Source organism: Hyperolius riggenbachi, chromosome 9 (assembly GCF_040937935.1).
Source record: "Hyperolius riggenbachi isolate aHypRig1 chromosome 9, aHypRig1.pri, whole genome shotgun sequence".
Classification (NCBI taxonomy): Eukaryota; Metazoa; Chordata; class Amphibia; order Anura; family Hyperoliidae; genus Hyperolius; species Hyperolius riggenbachi.
The window spans coordinates 258,306,705-258,322,738 of NC_090654.1; the positions used below are offsets into that span (position 1 = coordinate 258,306,705).

The 16,034-nt window shown below is 46.2% G+C and overlaps 1 protein-coding gene across 5 annotated transcripts in view; it reads right to left on the minus strand.

Moving 5' to 3' along the window:
* The window catches only part of TMEM260 (transmembrane protein 260), a 162,476-nt gene that overhangs the window by 139,344 nt on the left and 7,098 nt on the right, over positions 1–16,034 (minus strand). For 2 of the 5 annotated variants that reach the window (XM_068254381.1, XM_068254377.1), the window contains exons 1-2: positions 13,986–14,098; positions 2,553–2,785 (exon numbers count right to left, since the gene is read on the minus strand). In XM_068254381.1, coding sequence (XP_068110482.1) covers positions 2,553–2,697 — 145 coding nt within the window. In that variant the 5' untranslated portion in view covers positions 2,698–2,785; positions 13,986–14,098. Of the gene's footprint in view, positions 1–2,552; positions 2,786–8,258; positions 8,278–13,736; positions 13,926–13,985; positions 14,099–16,034 lie in introns of those variants that run through there. The other 3 variants (XM_068254378.1, XM_068254380.1, XM_068254379.1) reach the window with 3 other exon arrangements.

Here is a 16,034-nt window from a genome sequence, read left to right on the forward strand (position 1 = left end):
TACAACTGAGTTCCCAAACCCTGTCCTCAAGGCGCACCAACTGTGCATGTCTTGCAGGAGACCACAGGTGGGGCAATTAGTGTAAATACCTCTGTGGATTTTGACCACAAAATGTATGGTTAGTGGGCCTTTAGGATTTCCTTTGGGAACTTTCTCCCTTGGTAATGTCAGTTCTACAGAGAAGGTAATTTCCATAATTCTATAAAAAAGCAAGATGGCTGCCCCTATGAACCAGAAATAGCAGATTCTGAAGCTCTGGCCTATGAGGCAAGACGACACAATGCTGTATGGAAAGGTATAGAAGTGCTTTCGTACGAGATCAATTTGCATTTCTCTGATTGGCTGGTGATGATCATGTGATCATGCAATCCTGTCCTCAAGTACCACCAACAGTACATGTTGCAGAAAACCACAAACGTGCACAAGTGAGGTAATTAGTAGCTCAGCAGGTTTGGGAAGCCCTATGGGGGTGCCCAGGACTTTCCCCTTGCAGTACTAGAGTCCATGGTTTGAATCTAAACCAGAACACTGGCACGCAGTTTGTACGTTCGGTTCAACCCATGTCTGCGTGGGTTTCCTCTTGGTACTCCAGTTTCCTCCAACATCCAAAAAACAAACAGATGAGCTGGTTCCCCCTGCGCAGTAGAGCAGACCCGATCATGCTCAGCTATTTTCGCCTGAGCGGAAAGCCAATACTGCTCCTGCGCTGCCCACATCCTGGTGGGCTCTATTTTCGGGGGAGACAGCGCTGGATCCCTGAGGTTTAGGAGGATGGGGGAAGTCATTAGGATCCAGAGGCTTCCTCCTCCCGAGGTAAGTATCCCCCAGGGGCTGTTTTTTTTTTTTTCTTGTTACAGATTCCCTTTAAAAGGCATTATATTGATAAGGTGTGACAATATCTCCTAGGAGAAAAAGTAAATTGGATCGTGCAAGAAGAATGTTTATTCTTTTACTGTCTGTTAAAGAGACTCTGTAACACATTTTTCAGCCTTAGTTCTTCTATCCTATAAGTTCCTATGCCTGTTCTAATGTGCTCTGGCTTACTGCAGCCTTTCCTAATTGCACTGTCTATGTAATAAATCTTATCTCCTTTCCTCTGTCGTGTCTGTCAGGCTAAGGCTTGAATGTGTGGAATGTGCAGGGCTGCTTGTGATTGGATAGAAGCGATACACACCCTCTGCAGGCCCCCTGCACACTCTGTATGACTCACACACTCTGCTTATGTGAGCCTATCACAAGCTGGTTAGTTTGTTTGTAAACACTGCCTAAAACTTTTAATTACAAGCCAGGATTGCAGCAGAGAGTGGCAGAAACAGCACAGAGGGGCCCAGGAGAACATAAGGAATAGAATGGTATGCTTTTTATTCTAAGAATATTAGAGTACAGATTCTCTTTAAAGGAAAACTTAAGCTTGTCTAAAGTTTTACTTACCTGGGGCTTCTACCGGCCCCCTGCAGTCGCCCTGTGCCCGCACCGGTACTAAACGAGCCTCTGCTCCCCCGCCGCAGCTTAGTTTTGTTTTCGGTGATTGGCGTCCTCGTTTGTGCTCCCGTAGCCAGAAGCGTCCTGCGCAGGCGCAGTAGAGATTTTCTCGCACTGTGCAGGACACTCCCAGCCACGGGAGCGCAAATGAGGACGGGTGCGGCCAGGGCCACGGAGGCGCAGTCTGCGAAAACGAAACTAAGCTGCAGCGTGGGACCGGAGGCTCGTTTAGTACCGGCGCAGGCACAGGGCGACTGTAGGAGTCGGTAGAAGCTGCAGGTAAGTAAGCAGTTTTTTTTGTTTTGTTAGCAAGGCTTAAAGAGAATCTGTATTAAAACTATGCCCCTGGGTGGTACTCACCTCGGGAGGGGGACGCCTTTGGATCCTATTGAGGCTTCCCCCGTCCTCCTCCATCCCAACGTGAATTCGCTGCAGGTCCAGGAATGGCGAGCATGTAAATATTTAACTTTCTGGCTACAGCGAAGGCACAGTTGCCGCGCTGGTCTCGAAAATAGACGGAAGTAGCAGATTCCAGTCGGGTCCACTCTAATGCGCAGGTGCAGTAGAGTGGACCCCACCAGAATCGGCTGTTTTCGTCTATTTCCGTTCTGAGAGCCGCGACAGCGCCACCCGCTGGAGCCAGGGAAGGTAAGTATATCAAGCCTTGTCAGGCTTGTCGAGGGAGGATTGCAGGATGCTTCGGGGGAGCCAGCGCTGGACTGCTTGCAGCTACAGGGATGGGGGAAGCTTCATTTGAACCCTGAGGCCTCCTCCTTTCCAGGTAAGTAACCCCCAGGGGAGGTTTTTTTCTTGGTTTTGTTTTTTATACAGAGTCTCTTTAAGTTTCCCTCTAAATTGCACTATGGCTAATGTCTGTGTGTACCGAAAACAATTCCAGGTGCAACACCTGTCATACATGAGGAATAAAGCTAATTCTGATTACTGTATAGCATTGCGGAGGAAATCAGCACTATCTCTATGGAGTGATATGATGGATTGCTTAGCTGAGCTTTATAAAGTTTGCATACATACAAACACAAGACACAGTTCCTCTGCGGTTTTTACCTTACCTGAATCTCCTCCGGGCACAGACGGGTGTAACGTCTTAATGTAAACTCCAAACACACAGGTGAACACGGCCAGGCTCCAGGTGGCATGGCGGCCTACTTCTGGAGCTTCGGGGTCTTTGGGGACTTTCCTTCCACTTTTGCCCATCTTCGTGGACTCCGTGGTTGCAGTGATCCACCTCTGTTTGTATTCAGTCTCTTAGCAGGAACTAGAAAGTCTGGTAACCCTTATGTCGCTGTGAGAGGAAAGATCGGTATATGTGAAATGTCACTCCAGGCTGAGCAGTCACACACTACAAACAGGAAAAGAATTAAAGAATTCCACAATGCCCCCCTCCTCAACTATTAAGACACCTTGGGCTTGATTCACAAAAGAGTGCTAACACTTAGCATGCCCGTGCAAAGCTGCTTTGCACGTGATATCATGCGCGTAAAGCTTTACATGCGTAAACTAATGACATCGCGTGAAGTCATAAGTTTACGCGCGTAAAGCTTTACGTGCATTACATCGCATGCAAACCAACTTAGCACGGGCATGCTAAGCATACACTCTAAGGCCTAGTGAACACCAGAGCGGTTCGGCAGCGTTTTCAGATCCAATTACGGATGTGGAAACGCTAGGGTAATGTATTTCAATGGGGTGGTGCACACCAGAGCGGGAGGCATTTTGCAGAAACGCATACTCCCGGGCTGCTGCAGATTTTGGATTGCGGAGGCGTTTCTGCCTTATTGTAAAGTATAGGAAAAACGCAAACTGCTCTGAAAAACGCTAGATCAGAGCGGTTTTCCAGGCGTTTTTGTTACAGAAGCTGTTCAGTAACAGCTTTATTGTAACAATATCTGTAATCTGCTGTACCAAAAACCGCAGCACAAAACCGCAAAACGCTAGCAAAACGCTTCAAAATAATAAGAAAAAACGCAGCTAAAAACGCTAGCGTTTTGCGGATCTGCTTGCGTTTTTTGGTGTGCATCGGGCCTAATAGATTAGCACACAAAGCGCTGTCGCTTTCACGTGCAAAGCGGACTTATTGTGCGTATGGCATAGCGTAAACGTTAATGCGGGAGTGCTGAAACTTTGCATGCGCAACACGCGCGCAAAATGGCTTGCGCGCAAGTTTGCACGTGCGAAGCTTTTAGGCGTGATAACTCAGTTATCACTCTTTTGTAAATCAAGCCCCTTAAGTGAAAGGGATATGGAGGCTGCCATATTTATTTCCTATTAAACAATAACAGTTGCCTGGCTGTACAGCTGATCTATTTGGCTGCAGTAATGTCTGATTCACACACCTGAAACAAGCATGCAGCAAATCCAGTCAGATTTCAGTCAGAGCACAAGATCTGCATGCTCGTTCAGGGGCTTTAGCTAAAAGTATTAGAGGCAGAGGACCAGCAGGAAAGCCAGGCAATCTGCAGCCCCTGATGTGCTTTTTAAAGGACAACTGAAGCGAGAGGGATATGGAGGTTGCCATATTTATTTCCTTTTAAACAATACCAGTTGCCTGGCTATCCTGCTGATCTTTTTGGCTGCAGTAGTGTCTTAATAACACCAGAACACGCATGCAGCTAATCTTGTCAGATCTGACAATAATATCTGATCTGCTGCTTGCTTGTTCAGGGTCTATGGCTAAAAGTATTAAAGGCAGAGGATCATCAGGACAGCCAGGCCACTGGTATTGCTTAAAGAGAACCCGAGGTGGGATTTACTTATGTTAGTGGGGCACAGAGGCTTGTTGTGCACACTAACACCAGCCTCTGTTGCCCCATGGTGTGCCTCCAGGACCCCCCTGCGCACCGCTATAGCCCCCGCAGTGCTGGCGACACGCAGCGTGTCGCCAGCACAATGTTTACCTATGCGGCATCAGTCAGCGCCGCTCTCCCGCCTCCTCCATATCGGCGCTACCCGCCCGTGTCCCTTCCCTCCCGCTGATTGGAGGGAAGTGACGTGGGTGGGTAGCGCCGATACGGAGGAGGCGGGGGAGCGGCGCTAACAGACAGGCATAGGTAAACATTGTGCTGGCGACATGCTGTGTGTCGCCAGAACTGCGGGGGGGTTTAGTGGCGCGCAGGGGGGTCTTGGAGGCACACCATGGGGCAACAGAAGCTGGTGTTAGTGTGCACAACAAGCCTCTGTGCCCCACTAGCATAATTAAATCCCACCTCGGGTTCTCTTTAAAATAAAATAAATATGGCAGCCTCCATATACCCCTCACTTCAGCTGTCCTTTAAGAAGGGAAAATGTATGTAGTAGTCTAGTACTACCATCATCCTGAGCTCTACTTCCATATTTTGCTAAAGAAGGGAGCATGGCAATAGCACACATGATCATGATAGAGGCTGTGTCGATATGCATGCAGCACCGGGTGCTGTGATAGGGGATTAATATTTGTGTTGGACCAAACAAATTCAAATATAGCTGCCTTTTTCAGCATGAATCACAATACCTTTACAGCCAAGTACAGCCAACCTATGTGCCCTCCCAGATCAGGCTGTACTATGCTGCGTAGGACCGGATTTCTGCAAAGGACACAAAGGCCTGGGCCTTGGGCGGTTACTGCCCAAGGGGGACAGACTGGCATGTAAAAGGAGATGGCGAATAAGGAAAAGAAACCTGCCAATGGAAAAGTAAGGCGAAAGAGAGAGCTGTACATGAAGGAGTGGGACTGCTGTACATGGAACGGGAGTGACACTGTTGCACATGGATAGAAAGAAACAGAAAAGGTGGCTTGGGGCTGGGTTGATTGGGCTTTTATCTCCCAGCTTGGTGAACCTCTAAGGGGAAACAGCCAAATCCTGGTATGGATTCCTTTGCTCGCTTGTCTGACAGAAGAGAGAAAATCCCGAAGTGGATCAACATGGAAGTGCGGATAAGAGGAACATGTGATATACATACACAAAGTCTATCACTTTCCCAGACTCTCTCTTTCAGTAGCTGCCGCAATAGACATCTGAACAACTCAGAGGAGTTAGGGCTAGTTCACACTGGGCAATTTTTCAGTGATTTGCTAATCACTGGCGATCAGCAAAATGCTGCTGCTAATGCAAGTCAGTGGTAGTGTTCACACTGTAGCGATCACCAGTGATTAGCGATTTGCTAATGGTGCAGGCAGCATTTTTGGAGCGATTGCAATTCACTGTTAAAGGGAACTAGAGATGAACGTTTCACACAAAATAAACGTATCAGTCGATAGCTTGTAAAGAATAAATGCTCTACCTGATAATTTCGCTGCTCTGGTGTGCCAATTTTAGTGTTTTTTATCCATTATTGCTCCACACCAGGAAAAATCAAATATGGCCGCCGGCTCATATCCCTTCTGCTTCCAGGTTATAAGTTGTTCTGGATGTGCTGTCTAGGCTATATGAGACTAGGCTGCTGTCTAGGCTATATGAGAAAGGTAGCTGCAGCCTTTCATCTGTGTACTTTCATTTTGGTATGATGTGCAGCTGCCTGTAGGAAGTTTCTCTCATAGGAATGAAACTGCAGTCATCATCATTATCTATGCAGAATGCACACAGAGCACACAGATCATATTGCAGCCACACTTATCTGTTTCAGAGCTTTTCTCTCAGATGGAGCAGCCCCTCCCATGTCATCACAGCTCTCAGTATGCAAAGCAGGAAATCTGAGCCAGGAGGTGGCAGACTTGGGCTTGAAAAGACTCCACAGAAGAGTGACTCAGCTATAATGATTCCAGGTCAAACCTAGACTGAGCCAGTCGGGTATTCTTATCACTAGGTCAAACCTAGACTGAGCCAGTCGGGGATTCTTATCACAGCTGATAATAGACTAATTAAGCAGATAAGAATGAAACTAAAAGCAGAGTAGGTGTTTACTGTCATGTTCCCACTGATAAATGTAATAAAATACATGAGGGTGCTTCATCTCTGGTTCTCTTTAAAGAATCACAAAGCGCAATAATTCCTAAATCGCTTTCCCGTACAGTGAAATAACAGCTTTTTGCTGATCACCGCCGATCAGCAAACCGCTACCAATGCGCCCGGTTTGAACTAGCCCTTTAATACAATGCTCTTACTTAGTAGCAGGGATGGGCAATGAGTTAAAAAAAAATCCTAGTTGCTAAATGATTATGCATTGAGCACGCAGACAGGAACGTGCATGCATAGTAGGCGCAACTGGAGTTCTCCAGTTCTCATGGAGGGGACACAGATGATGCCAAGGGATATCACGGACTATGGGTTGCTGGAAGAGACCCCAGGTAAGTAAAAGTCAACACTTTTAAGTACAGTTCAGGTGTGCTTATAGTGGTTTGAATCTCAGCATTTTCTCTGACAAAAAAACAAAAAAAAAACAAATTGTAGCAGAACATCATTCAAACAGTTAAACACAGCACTTTATTCTTCAGTGGAAAGCTCCTGAAAGATTCTGGCCACATCAGAAGATGTGATAACCTTATCTTTTGTTTACATTCCTCTTTTTGCTACAATTAGTATACAGCCAGCAGAGTGCTGAAACTAAACTATACTGAGCTGAACGATAATCACTAGATAGATTTTAATATATAAATACAGCAGCTATGATTACAATGCAATGGCAGCTTTCAGAACAGGTATACTGTTTTTTGGGGAACTTGTAATTTATAAACAAGCAATATTACTTGCGCACAAAAGCAAATATGATAACTGTATGGGTAATCAAAAATCATGTGTCATAACGGCCCAATTTTAACGCAGCTTGCCCCACTGCAATGCACCAACTATGCAGCGTTCCCAGCAGATAGCGCTTGGTGCGATTTTTCCATTCTGTTACTGTTTTACAGGGAATGCAAATGGCCACTCTTAACCTAGCCTTATAGTAAACCTGAGATGTAAAAAGAAAAAAAACAAAAAACAAAACATATACAGTATCCATACCTGGGGCTTCCTGCAGCCCCGTTAAAGAGACACCGAAGCAAAAAAAAAAAAAAATATGATATAGTGAATTGGTTGTGTACTATGAATAATTAGTAGAAGATTAGCAGCAAAGAAAATATTCTCATACTTTTATTTTCAGGTATATAGTGTTTTTTCTAACATTGCATCATTCTATAATATGTGCAGATTACACAACACTCAGCATTCAAAATAAGTCTTTCAGAGCAGTCTGTGAAGTAATGACCTCTCCTCTAGCAGAGAAAAAGTAAACAGTTCACTTACAGTTGAGATAATAAAAGTCAGATAACAGCCCTCTCCACGATTAAAGGCCCATACACACGTCGGATATTTGCGAACGACCCGTCGTTTGAACGTTCCGTCGTTCGCACGTCAAACGACGGAACGTTCAAACGACAGGTCGTTCGTAAAAATTCGACGTGTGTATGGGCCTTAAGACTTAGTCGGAGAGCTTAATGGCTTGTTTGCATAGAGATAACAACTGGAGTTTCTCAACTCTTCCTGTACTGGAAACAATTAGACTGATGTATCTGATCTTAATGTTTTATTTCTTAGCTGTACTACATATACAAATCATAATATCATAATTTTTTTTTCGCTTCAGTGTCTCTTTAAGGCTCGTAGATCCCTTGTCGTCCTCCCGGGCCACCTGGATCCAGTTCCAATGTAGCCAGTCGGAAGGAACTGCGCATGCGCAACTTGGCCATGATTCCACCCCCTATTGCATCCCCACCGCCGGGTGTGTTTTCTGCGGAGTACTACTGCGCAGGCGCAAAACACTCCCGACAGCGGGAGGGTGACGGAGGAGCGTGCACGGCTTACCGGAGGATCCAGGTGGCCTGGGAGGACGCCGAGGGTCCAACGAGCCTGAACAGGGCTGGAGAAAGTCTCAGGTATGTTTGTATGGGTTTTTTTTTTTTGTTTTTTTTTTTACATCTCAGGTACACTTAAAAGATCCAGTAAATGTATTATTTTGGTCTGGGTTCTTGTTGAAGAGATTCTGTTTCATCTTCCAGTCCCTCTAAGAAAATAAAATGAAGCTAAATCTTCCCAATGTAAAAACACATCAATAAAATAAAATAAAATATAGGATATTCTGGCGATTGGCAACTCACCCTAATAGGCGGATGTGTGTGTATGTATGTATGTATGTATGTATGTACCACGATCACTCGAAAGAACCTTGCCCGATTTCAACGAAACTTGGTATACAGATCCCTTACTACCTGTGATGATATGTTCTGGGGGTCTCACATCCCCCCTACACACATGGGCGGAGCTACAAACAGCCAATTGGATTTCACCCATTTACGTGAATGGGAAAACTTTAAAAGGCTGCTATTCTCACAGTAATAAATCCAAAGTCCCCAAACTTGGCACAGCTGGTTACTTGGTGACCGAGGTTAAAAACTCAAGGAAAGTGGGCAGAGAATAAGCAGCCATTCAAATTACAGTCATTCATTTTACATGGCAAAATGTAAACTGTGGCCATTCTTACACTATTAATGGCAGGGTTGACAAACTTGGCTCACTTGCTCACTTGGTAACTGGGATTAATATTCAGGAAAGTGGGTGGAGCCGTCAACAGCCAATCAAAATTCAGCTATTGGAGAAAAATATTTAAACTGCTGCCATTGTTACACTGCTAATAGCAGAGGCCTCAAACCTGCTACAGTCGGTCATTGGGTGACTAGGGTTGCAAATTTATTAAGGTGGCGGAGCCACAAACAGCCAATCAGATTTGTTTTATTGATTTCAGCCATTGGTCATTGATAGACTGTGTCAAGGTTAGAAAAAGTGGTCGAAGCCAACAACAACCAAGAACATACTAGATAGTTCTTAGCTAAGGCTACCTTTACCAAGACTCTTGTGTGTGTGCAACAGCCGTCTATCCCCCTCTGTGTGACGACGTGTGATCAGTCTAATGGATCATCTTGACTGAGGGCATTGTTCCCCAACTTACCCCACCTACTCCATCGGTCCTTCACCACCCTTCATACCAACAGAATGCCCTGAGGCCTTTGATGTGTCTGTACAGCACTGGCCCCGTGACCTGGGGTATTGAATCCCCAAACTGGCAGGTTACAGAATATGAACCTGTGTAGGCAACCTGAGCTCCGTACATCCGTTAGATTGTTCTCGGCCCAGACAGTCGGTCAGGACCACCTCAGCCATGAACCTAGTGGGCTTGATTCACTAAACCGTGATAACTTAAATATCACACCTTATCAAAGATATCACACCTTATCAAAGTTAACACGCTTTATCAGAGTAGCATAGCGAGCGCTACGAACCCGCAGGGGCTCAGGGCAGGACGAGTGCCATTGCCAATTAGCAGGCATACGTTTATAGGGCTCGCTATGCTACTCTGATTAGGCATGTTACCTTTGATAAGGTGTGATATATTTTCATAAGGTGTGATATCTTTTCATAAGGTGTGATATTTGAGTTATCACGGTTTAGTGAATCAAGCCCAGTGTGTGTACAGCAGCCAATAACTCAACACATCGCCAAAAAGATCCAAATGGCAGACCACCTTCACTGTTCTCCCTCCTTAACCCTCCCACTCAGTCATATGCCACACTTTGTCCTTTCACAGCTCCCCCTCCCCCCCCCCCCCCCCCCCCTTTAAAACAGAACACATCATTAGCCTGCAGTCTAATGAGGCATATGTACAGCATAGGGCCCTAAACTGTAGCTTATTTGTGCATTTTGCTTTAAGTATAAATGTAACCAATTCCCTATCTGTAGCAAATCCATAACTCTTCCATCCAGTCAGTATGAGAGGAATATGGAGGCTGCTATATTTATTTCCTTTCAAACAATACCCGTTCATCCCTTTTACCATCATTTTACCGGAGCTGAAAGGTTCTGGTAAAAACTGAAACTGTAGTGGGTAGGGGGCAATAATCAAATATTTACCGCGCCTCCTGTTCACCTCCGTCCTGGGAGACTCCAAACCTGGACATTCTGTGCTGCGCATGAGCAGTATGTCTGTTCTGCTCCCCTGTGACCCCGTAGTGATGTCACAGAACAGGGGCGTGCTCACTCCTGCTTCCTGGCGTGAGCGCTGATTGGGGTGGGTGAGCGCGCTCCTGACCCGTGACTCAGCACAGCCACAAGGGAGCAGAACGGACATACTGCGCATGTGCAGCATATAACTGAAAATAAAAATATGAAAATATTTTCTTTGCTACTAGTACTGGCTGGATGGTGTAATGGTTAAGGGCCCTGCCTCTGACACAGGAGACCTGGGTTCAAATCTCGGCTCTTCCTGTTCAGTAAGCCAGTAATTCAGTAAGGAGCTCTTTGGGCAAGACTCCCTAATACTGCTACTGCCTCCTGAGTGCGCTCTAGTGGCTGCCTCGCAAGCGCTTTGAGTCCGACAGGAGAAAAGCACTATACAAAAAAAGGATTTATTAATGTTCTAGTAATTATCCATACTACACAACCAATTGGCGTGAACTAGGCGGCAGCCCCAGGACCGTTTAACGGCAATAGGCATTAAGTCCTGGGGTGGGGTTTTGCAGGTGATTGAGCGCCAATGCACGCACATCTATTTACAATGTACAGCACTGCGATCTAAGGCAGCGCTGTACTGGGGACAGCCATGTAACCCGGCTGTCCCCCTGGGAGGCACAGAGAGCGAACGGCTCTCATAGGCTGATGTTTATGAGAGTCAATCGCTGGGATTGGCTGTCAGGGGGAGAGAGGGAAATAAACAAAAAATGCCCAAATTTATTTAAAAAAACCCAAATAAATAAATTTAAAAAAATAAACAAACACCTCAGCAGCGATCAGAGCCCACCAACAGAAAGCTCTGTTGGCGAGCAGAAAAAGGGGAGGGGGGGGGAATAACTTGTGTGCTGAGTTGTACAGCCCAGCAGCTGCAGTGGCCTAAATTGTAGAAAAATAGCCCGGTCACTAGTGGGGTGTAAGCCCACGGTCCTCAAGTGGTTAAAGTGACTCAGAGATGAAACAAGTGAAAGATTTTTTACTTACCCGGGGCTTCCTCCAGCCCCATAAGCACGGATGCGTCCCTCGCCGTCCTCCGTTTAGCGGCAATCAGCCCCGGTAAATGGCTCAGTCAGGTCAGGCCGGGTCTACTGAGCATGCGCGGGAGGTCCGCACATGCGCAGAAGACCCAGACTGGACACAACTGAGCCTATTACCAGGGCTAATCGCGGCTGAATGGGAAGCCGCAGGACGGCGAAGGACACATCCGTGCTTATGGGGCTGGAGGAAGCCCCGGGTAAGTAAAAAATCTTTCACTTGTTTCATCTCTGAGTCTCCGTTTTCCACTAAGTGCCAACTTGTAATGCGATTTCTCGCGTTGAAACTGAAACCAATGCATGTCAATGGAGTCATTTCCATTGAATGCCAATTTACAATTGTGGTGCGATGCAGAAAAAATATGAATTGCATGCCACTGTTTTCCCATACAAGGACTGATAGCTGCGTACGGATTTATGTGTTAACATTCGCAGAAAAAACGTGGAAATCCGCATACAGAAAACCATATGCGGAATGCAATATGGTAGTAGAAATAGACCCTGAGAATATTTGAAACAGGTTTAGAAGATTTTATACATACCTGGGGCTTCCTCCAGCCCCGTCTGCCTGGATCGCTCCCACGCCACCGTCCTCCACTGCCCTCAGCTACGAGATCCGGGTCCTGTCACTGACGTCATCGGAGCCAGCTACGCAGAAGTGCGCCCTCTATGTATCTCTCCAGCGGCTGCTGGAGAGATACGCAAACAGCGCACTTCTCTTACGCTAGACTGGGTCTGACTGACAGAAGTGCGGGGACCTGGTTCTCGTAGCTGCAGGCAGCGGAGGACGGTGGCGTGGGAGCGATCCAGGCAGACGGGGCTGGAGGAAGCCCCAGGTATCTATAAAATCTTTTTAATTCTTCATATCTGGTTCACTTTAAAAGGAAATATATTAGGTCAGCTCACATATTCTCTTACTTCAGATGTGCATATATTGGGCATACTAGCCTGGTGCACAACTGTTATCTCTTCCCTGCCTGCTGCAGCCCTGGCAGGTGTGCTACCTTAGGCCACTTCCCTTTGTCCTAAGACCAAATTGCACTCCTACTAGGCATCTTAAAACACACTGCCTCTATAATTTTCATCGTATACTACCCCTCCTCTTGTCCACCCCCCCCCCCCATTTCCTTTAGATTGTAAGCTCGCAAGGGCAGGGCTCTCTCCCCTTTTGTGTCTTGGAAATCATTATACATGTTACTCATCATGTTACTTTTATCTCTGTCATTACCAATTTTGGATTTTGGATCATTCTTTGTATTTTGTCACTAATTATGTATCTTGTATATTGGTGTACACCAGGGGTCTCAAACTCAATTTACTTGGGGGGTCGCAGGAGGCAAAGTCAGGATGAGGCTGGGCCGCATAAGGAATTTCACAATCGCGGCGCACCTCCGCCTCTGCCCGCCCCTCTCACTCTTCCTTCACAGAGAGGGGCGGGGAAAGGCGGCGATCCGTGCGGCGATTGACGTCAGGAGGGGCAGAGCTGAAGCAGAAAGCTCTGCCCCTTCCAGGAAATGCCGGCGGATTGCCCCCCGGGCGATTTGGGGGCTCTGCAGCCCTCGTTTAGCGGCGGGAATGCGGCGGATTACTTGGGAGCACTGAAGCGAACTATAAGGAAGCTTTTGCCGGCAAGGGCCACAAAATATTGTATCGAAGGCCGCAAATGGCCCGCGGGCCGCGAGTTTGAGACCCCTGGTGTACACCATTGTCTGTATTAAATATGTACCCTATGTTTGTGTCTAAGGGCCCATTCACACTTGAGCGGTTTGCCGGCGATTTTGGCAAAAAGCTCAAACGTTAGCGCTTTTCAAAGCGCTATGGTAATAAAAGTCTATGGGCCGCGAGTTTGAGACCCCTGGTGTACACCATTGTCTGTATTAAATATGTACCCTATGTTTGTGTCTAAGGGCCCATTCACACTTGAGCGGTTTGTCGGCGATTTTGGCAAAAAGCTCAAACGTTAGCGCTTTTCAAAGCACTATGGTAATAAAAGTCTATGGGCCCGTTCTCATTTGAGCGATTTGCGCTAATCGCCGCAAATCGCCCAAAAATGCTAAACGCAAACGTGTAGCCTGCACCATTTTCAGGTGGTTTCCCGGTGATCACGTTTTAGTGCTATAGAAGCGCAAAACGCGATCACTAAAGAACCACCAGGTGTGATTGGTGATTTTTTTGGCGTTAATCGCCAAAAAACGCCACAGCAAAATTGCTAGCGTTTTGCGATCAGCAAGTGTGAATGGAGCCTTACTTTGTACAGCGCCACGGAATATGTTGGCGCTTTATACATCAATAATAATAATAATAATATTCCTGTAAAAACGCCCCTCCATTCTATTCCTCAGCCTGCAGGATAGCTACTGCCCGGGAGGAGGATACATATGACCCAGCAAGTGGCTGCCACACTGCCCCCTTGCCAGTCACACTCGGCCTGCTAAGATGATAGGAAGGAGGTCACCGCAAGTGTAACCGCTGCTACAAGCAGGTAAGTGCCACTTACTGTGCTGTGCCTGTGTCACGTGCTCGGGGCGGAGTTTGAGGCTTTTTTCCCGGTCACGTGATCTCGTTGTCTGGGACGCCGTGTGCCTCCTCCAGCTGCCTCCTCCAGAGCTCCCTGTCCATACGGCGCTCCGAGAGGACCAAACTTCCCTGCTCTGGCTGCTGGATGTGCTGCTAAAGTGTTTCTAGCTCAAATCATTCCATTCTGTACGTTCTTTCTCCTCTGCGCACCCCATAAAGTCACAGCAGGTTTGGCTGATGGTTTATGCATTCTAAATTCAAATACCCTTGGGATTTATTGATAACATCTTTCTGAATTGATGTTAAGGGCATTTTCAAATGATACCTCCTAACATGATGAGATTAAAACTCAGAACTTCATCGCTGCTTTAAAAGATAACCAATAGCATAATAACATTTAAAGAAAAACATTTGTTTGTTACAGCCGATACAAATCCTGCAATAAATCTGCAGTGTGTCTACTTCCTGCTTTAATGGAAACAGATTCAGGATTAACATCCCGTATTTACACATTAGCTGGTCTGCTGAGGCAGCCAACTGACACAGCTGACAGATCAAATTACACTTGTGATACTTGTGATTAGTCACAGATGAGGGGGGGGGGGGGGGTTTACAAGGTGCACTTCTCTATGGCTTTCCTTCTACCCTGTGCAAGAGTTCGGGTGCACTCCCCAGCTCACAACCCCCCCCCCCCCCTGCCCCCCACACATCTCCCTCAGATGCTTTTTTACAAGCGTGCAGAGAAGCATTTGGCTATCTTCGTGACGTGTGTTGCATTTTTTGGGCCCGCAGTTACCCGATCCTGTAGCATCCAGGGAAAAAGCGAGACAGTGGGAAACAACGTGAGCGAGCACGGAATTTGCGCTAATGATGGGAAACAACGAGCGTTGCAGCCGTCCTTCACCACCTTCAGTTTGACCATGTGAACTGGCCCTTAGTCACAATTGTTGAATTTAAAGCCGTTTGCGCCAATCATAAAAGCAATTCATGATTTCCTATGGACCTGCTGCATTTTCAGGAGCCATCTGCGATTCTGTATCACATTTAAAAAAAGATACAGGCTGCGATACTTGGCGCTAGTTTAGGGCACCAAAAGCCGCTTCCTGCTCGCAACATCCTGGACATGACCACCAGTTTGTAAGACATAGGGGACACAGCAGGGAATACGCCACCAACAGAATAGGTTTAGTAAAGTTGTGTGATCGGAGGCAGTAGCTAAAGCAAGCGCAATGCCCAAAGCGGGCAAGGGTCCTGTTGTGCAATTTTAGCTTTAGTTTCTTTTAGTTTAGCTTTAGCTTTAGTTTTTTTAGTTTGGGGGGTCCCCTGTTTATTAGAAACTAATGGCTACGACCAGATTGCCGTTAGCCGGAAGCTCTGGCAATCAAAGCATGGGAATTCCTTTTGCATCCCCTAAACTTATCTGGTGCTCAATACTTTTCCACACAACGCATGAGAATCCTCATTTATAATCACTGGCTACTGTAACAAAAAACTTCAATCACAGACAAACGCACACATAATGCAAAAAAAATCCTTGCAAGAAATCGTCTGCGTTTCCTGCAGGCACTAGTCTGTTCCCTCTCTAAAAGAAGGGGTCTAAGGCCCAGACAACACAATAAAGGTGGCAACACACGATACAATAAAATGATCCGATTTTATGGCAATTCGATAAAAACGATAAGATTTCCCCCAAAAAATGAAAGCTTTTTTATTCAAGCGAGAAATCCGATCGGATTTCCCGTTTTTATTCGATAAAAGATGATCCAGAGTGGTGGATATTTCAGAATAATTTTTATGAAAATTGAATGGTGTGTAGTAGATAGATTTTCTCAGTTTCCAATCATCTTTTTTCATAATTGGGTAAAAATTGAACACGTGTCTGTACATTGGTCAGATTTTTGAAATGTTACAATCAGTCAGAAAAATTGATTGCTTTTCTTGAATTGGAAAGATATTTAAGAAATGTATGGTGTGTGGCCACCTTAAAGTGACCCAGAGATGAATAAAAAGTGTGTTTTTTACTTACCCG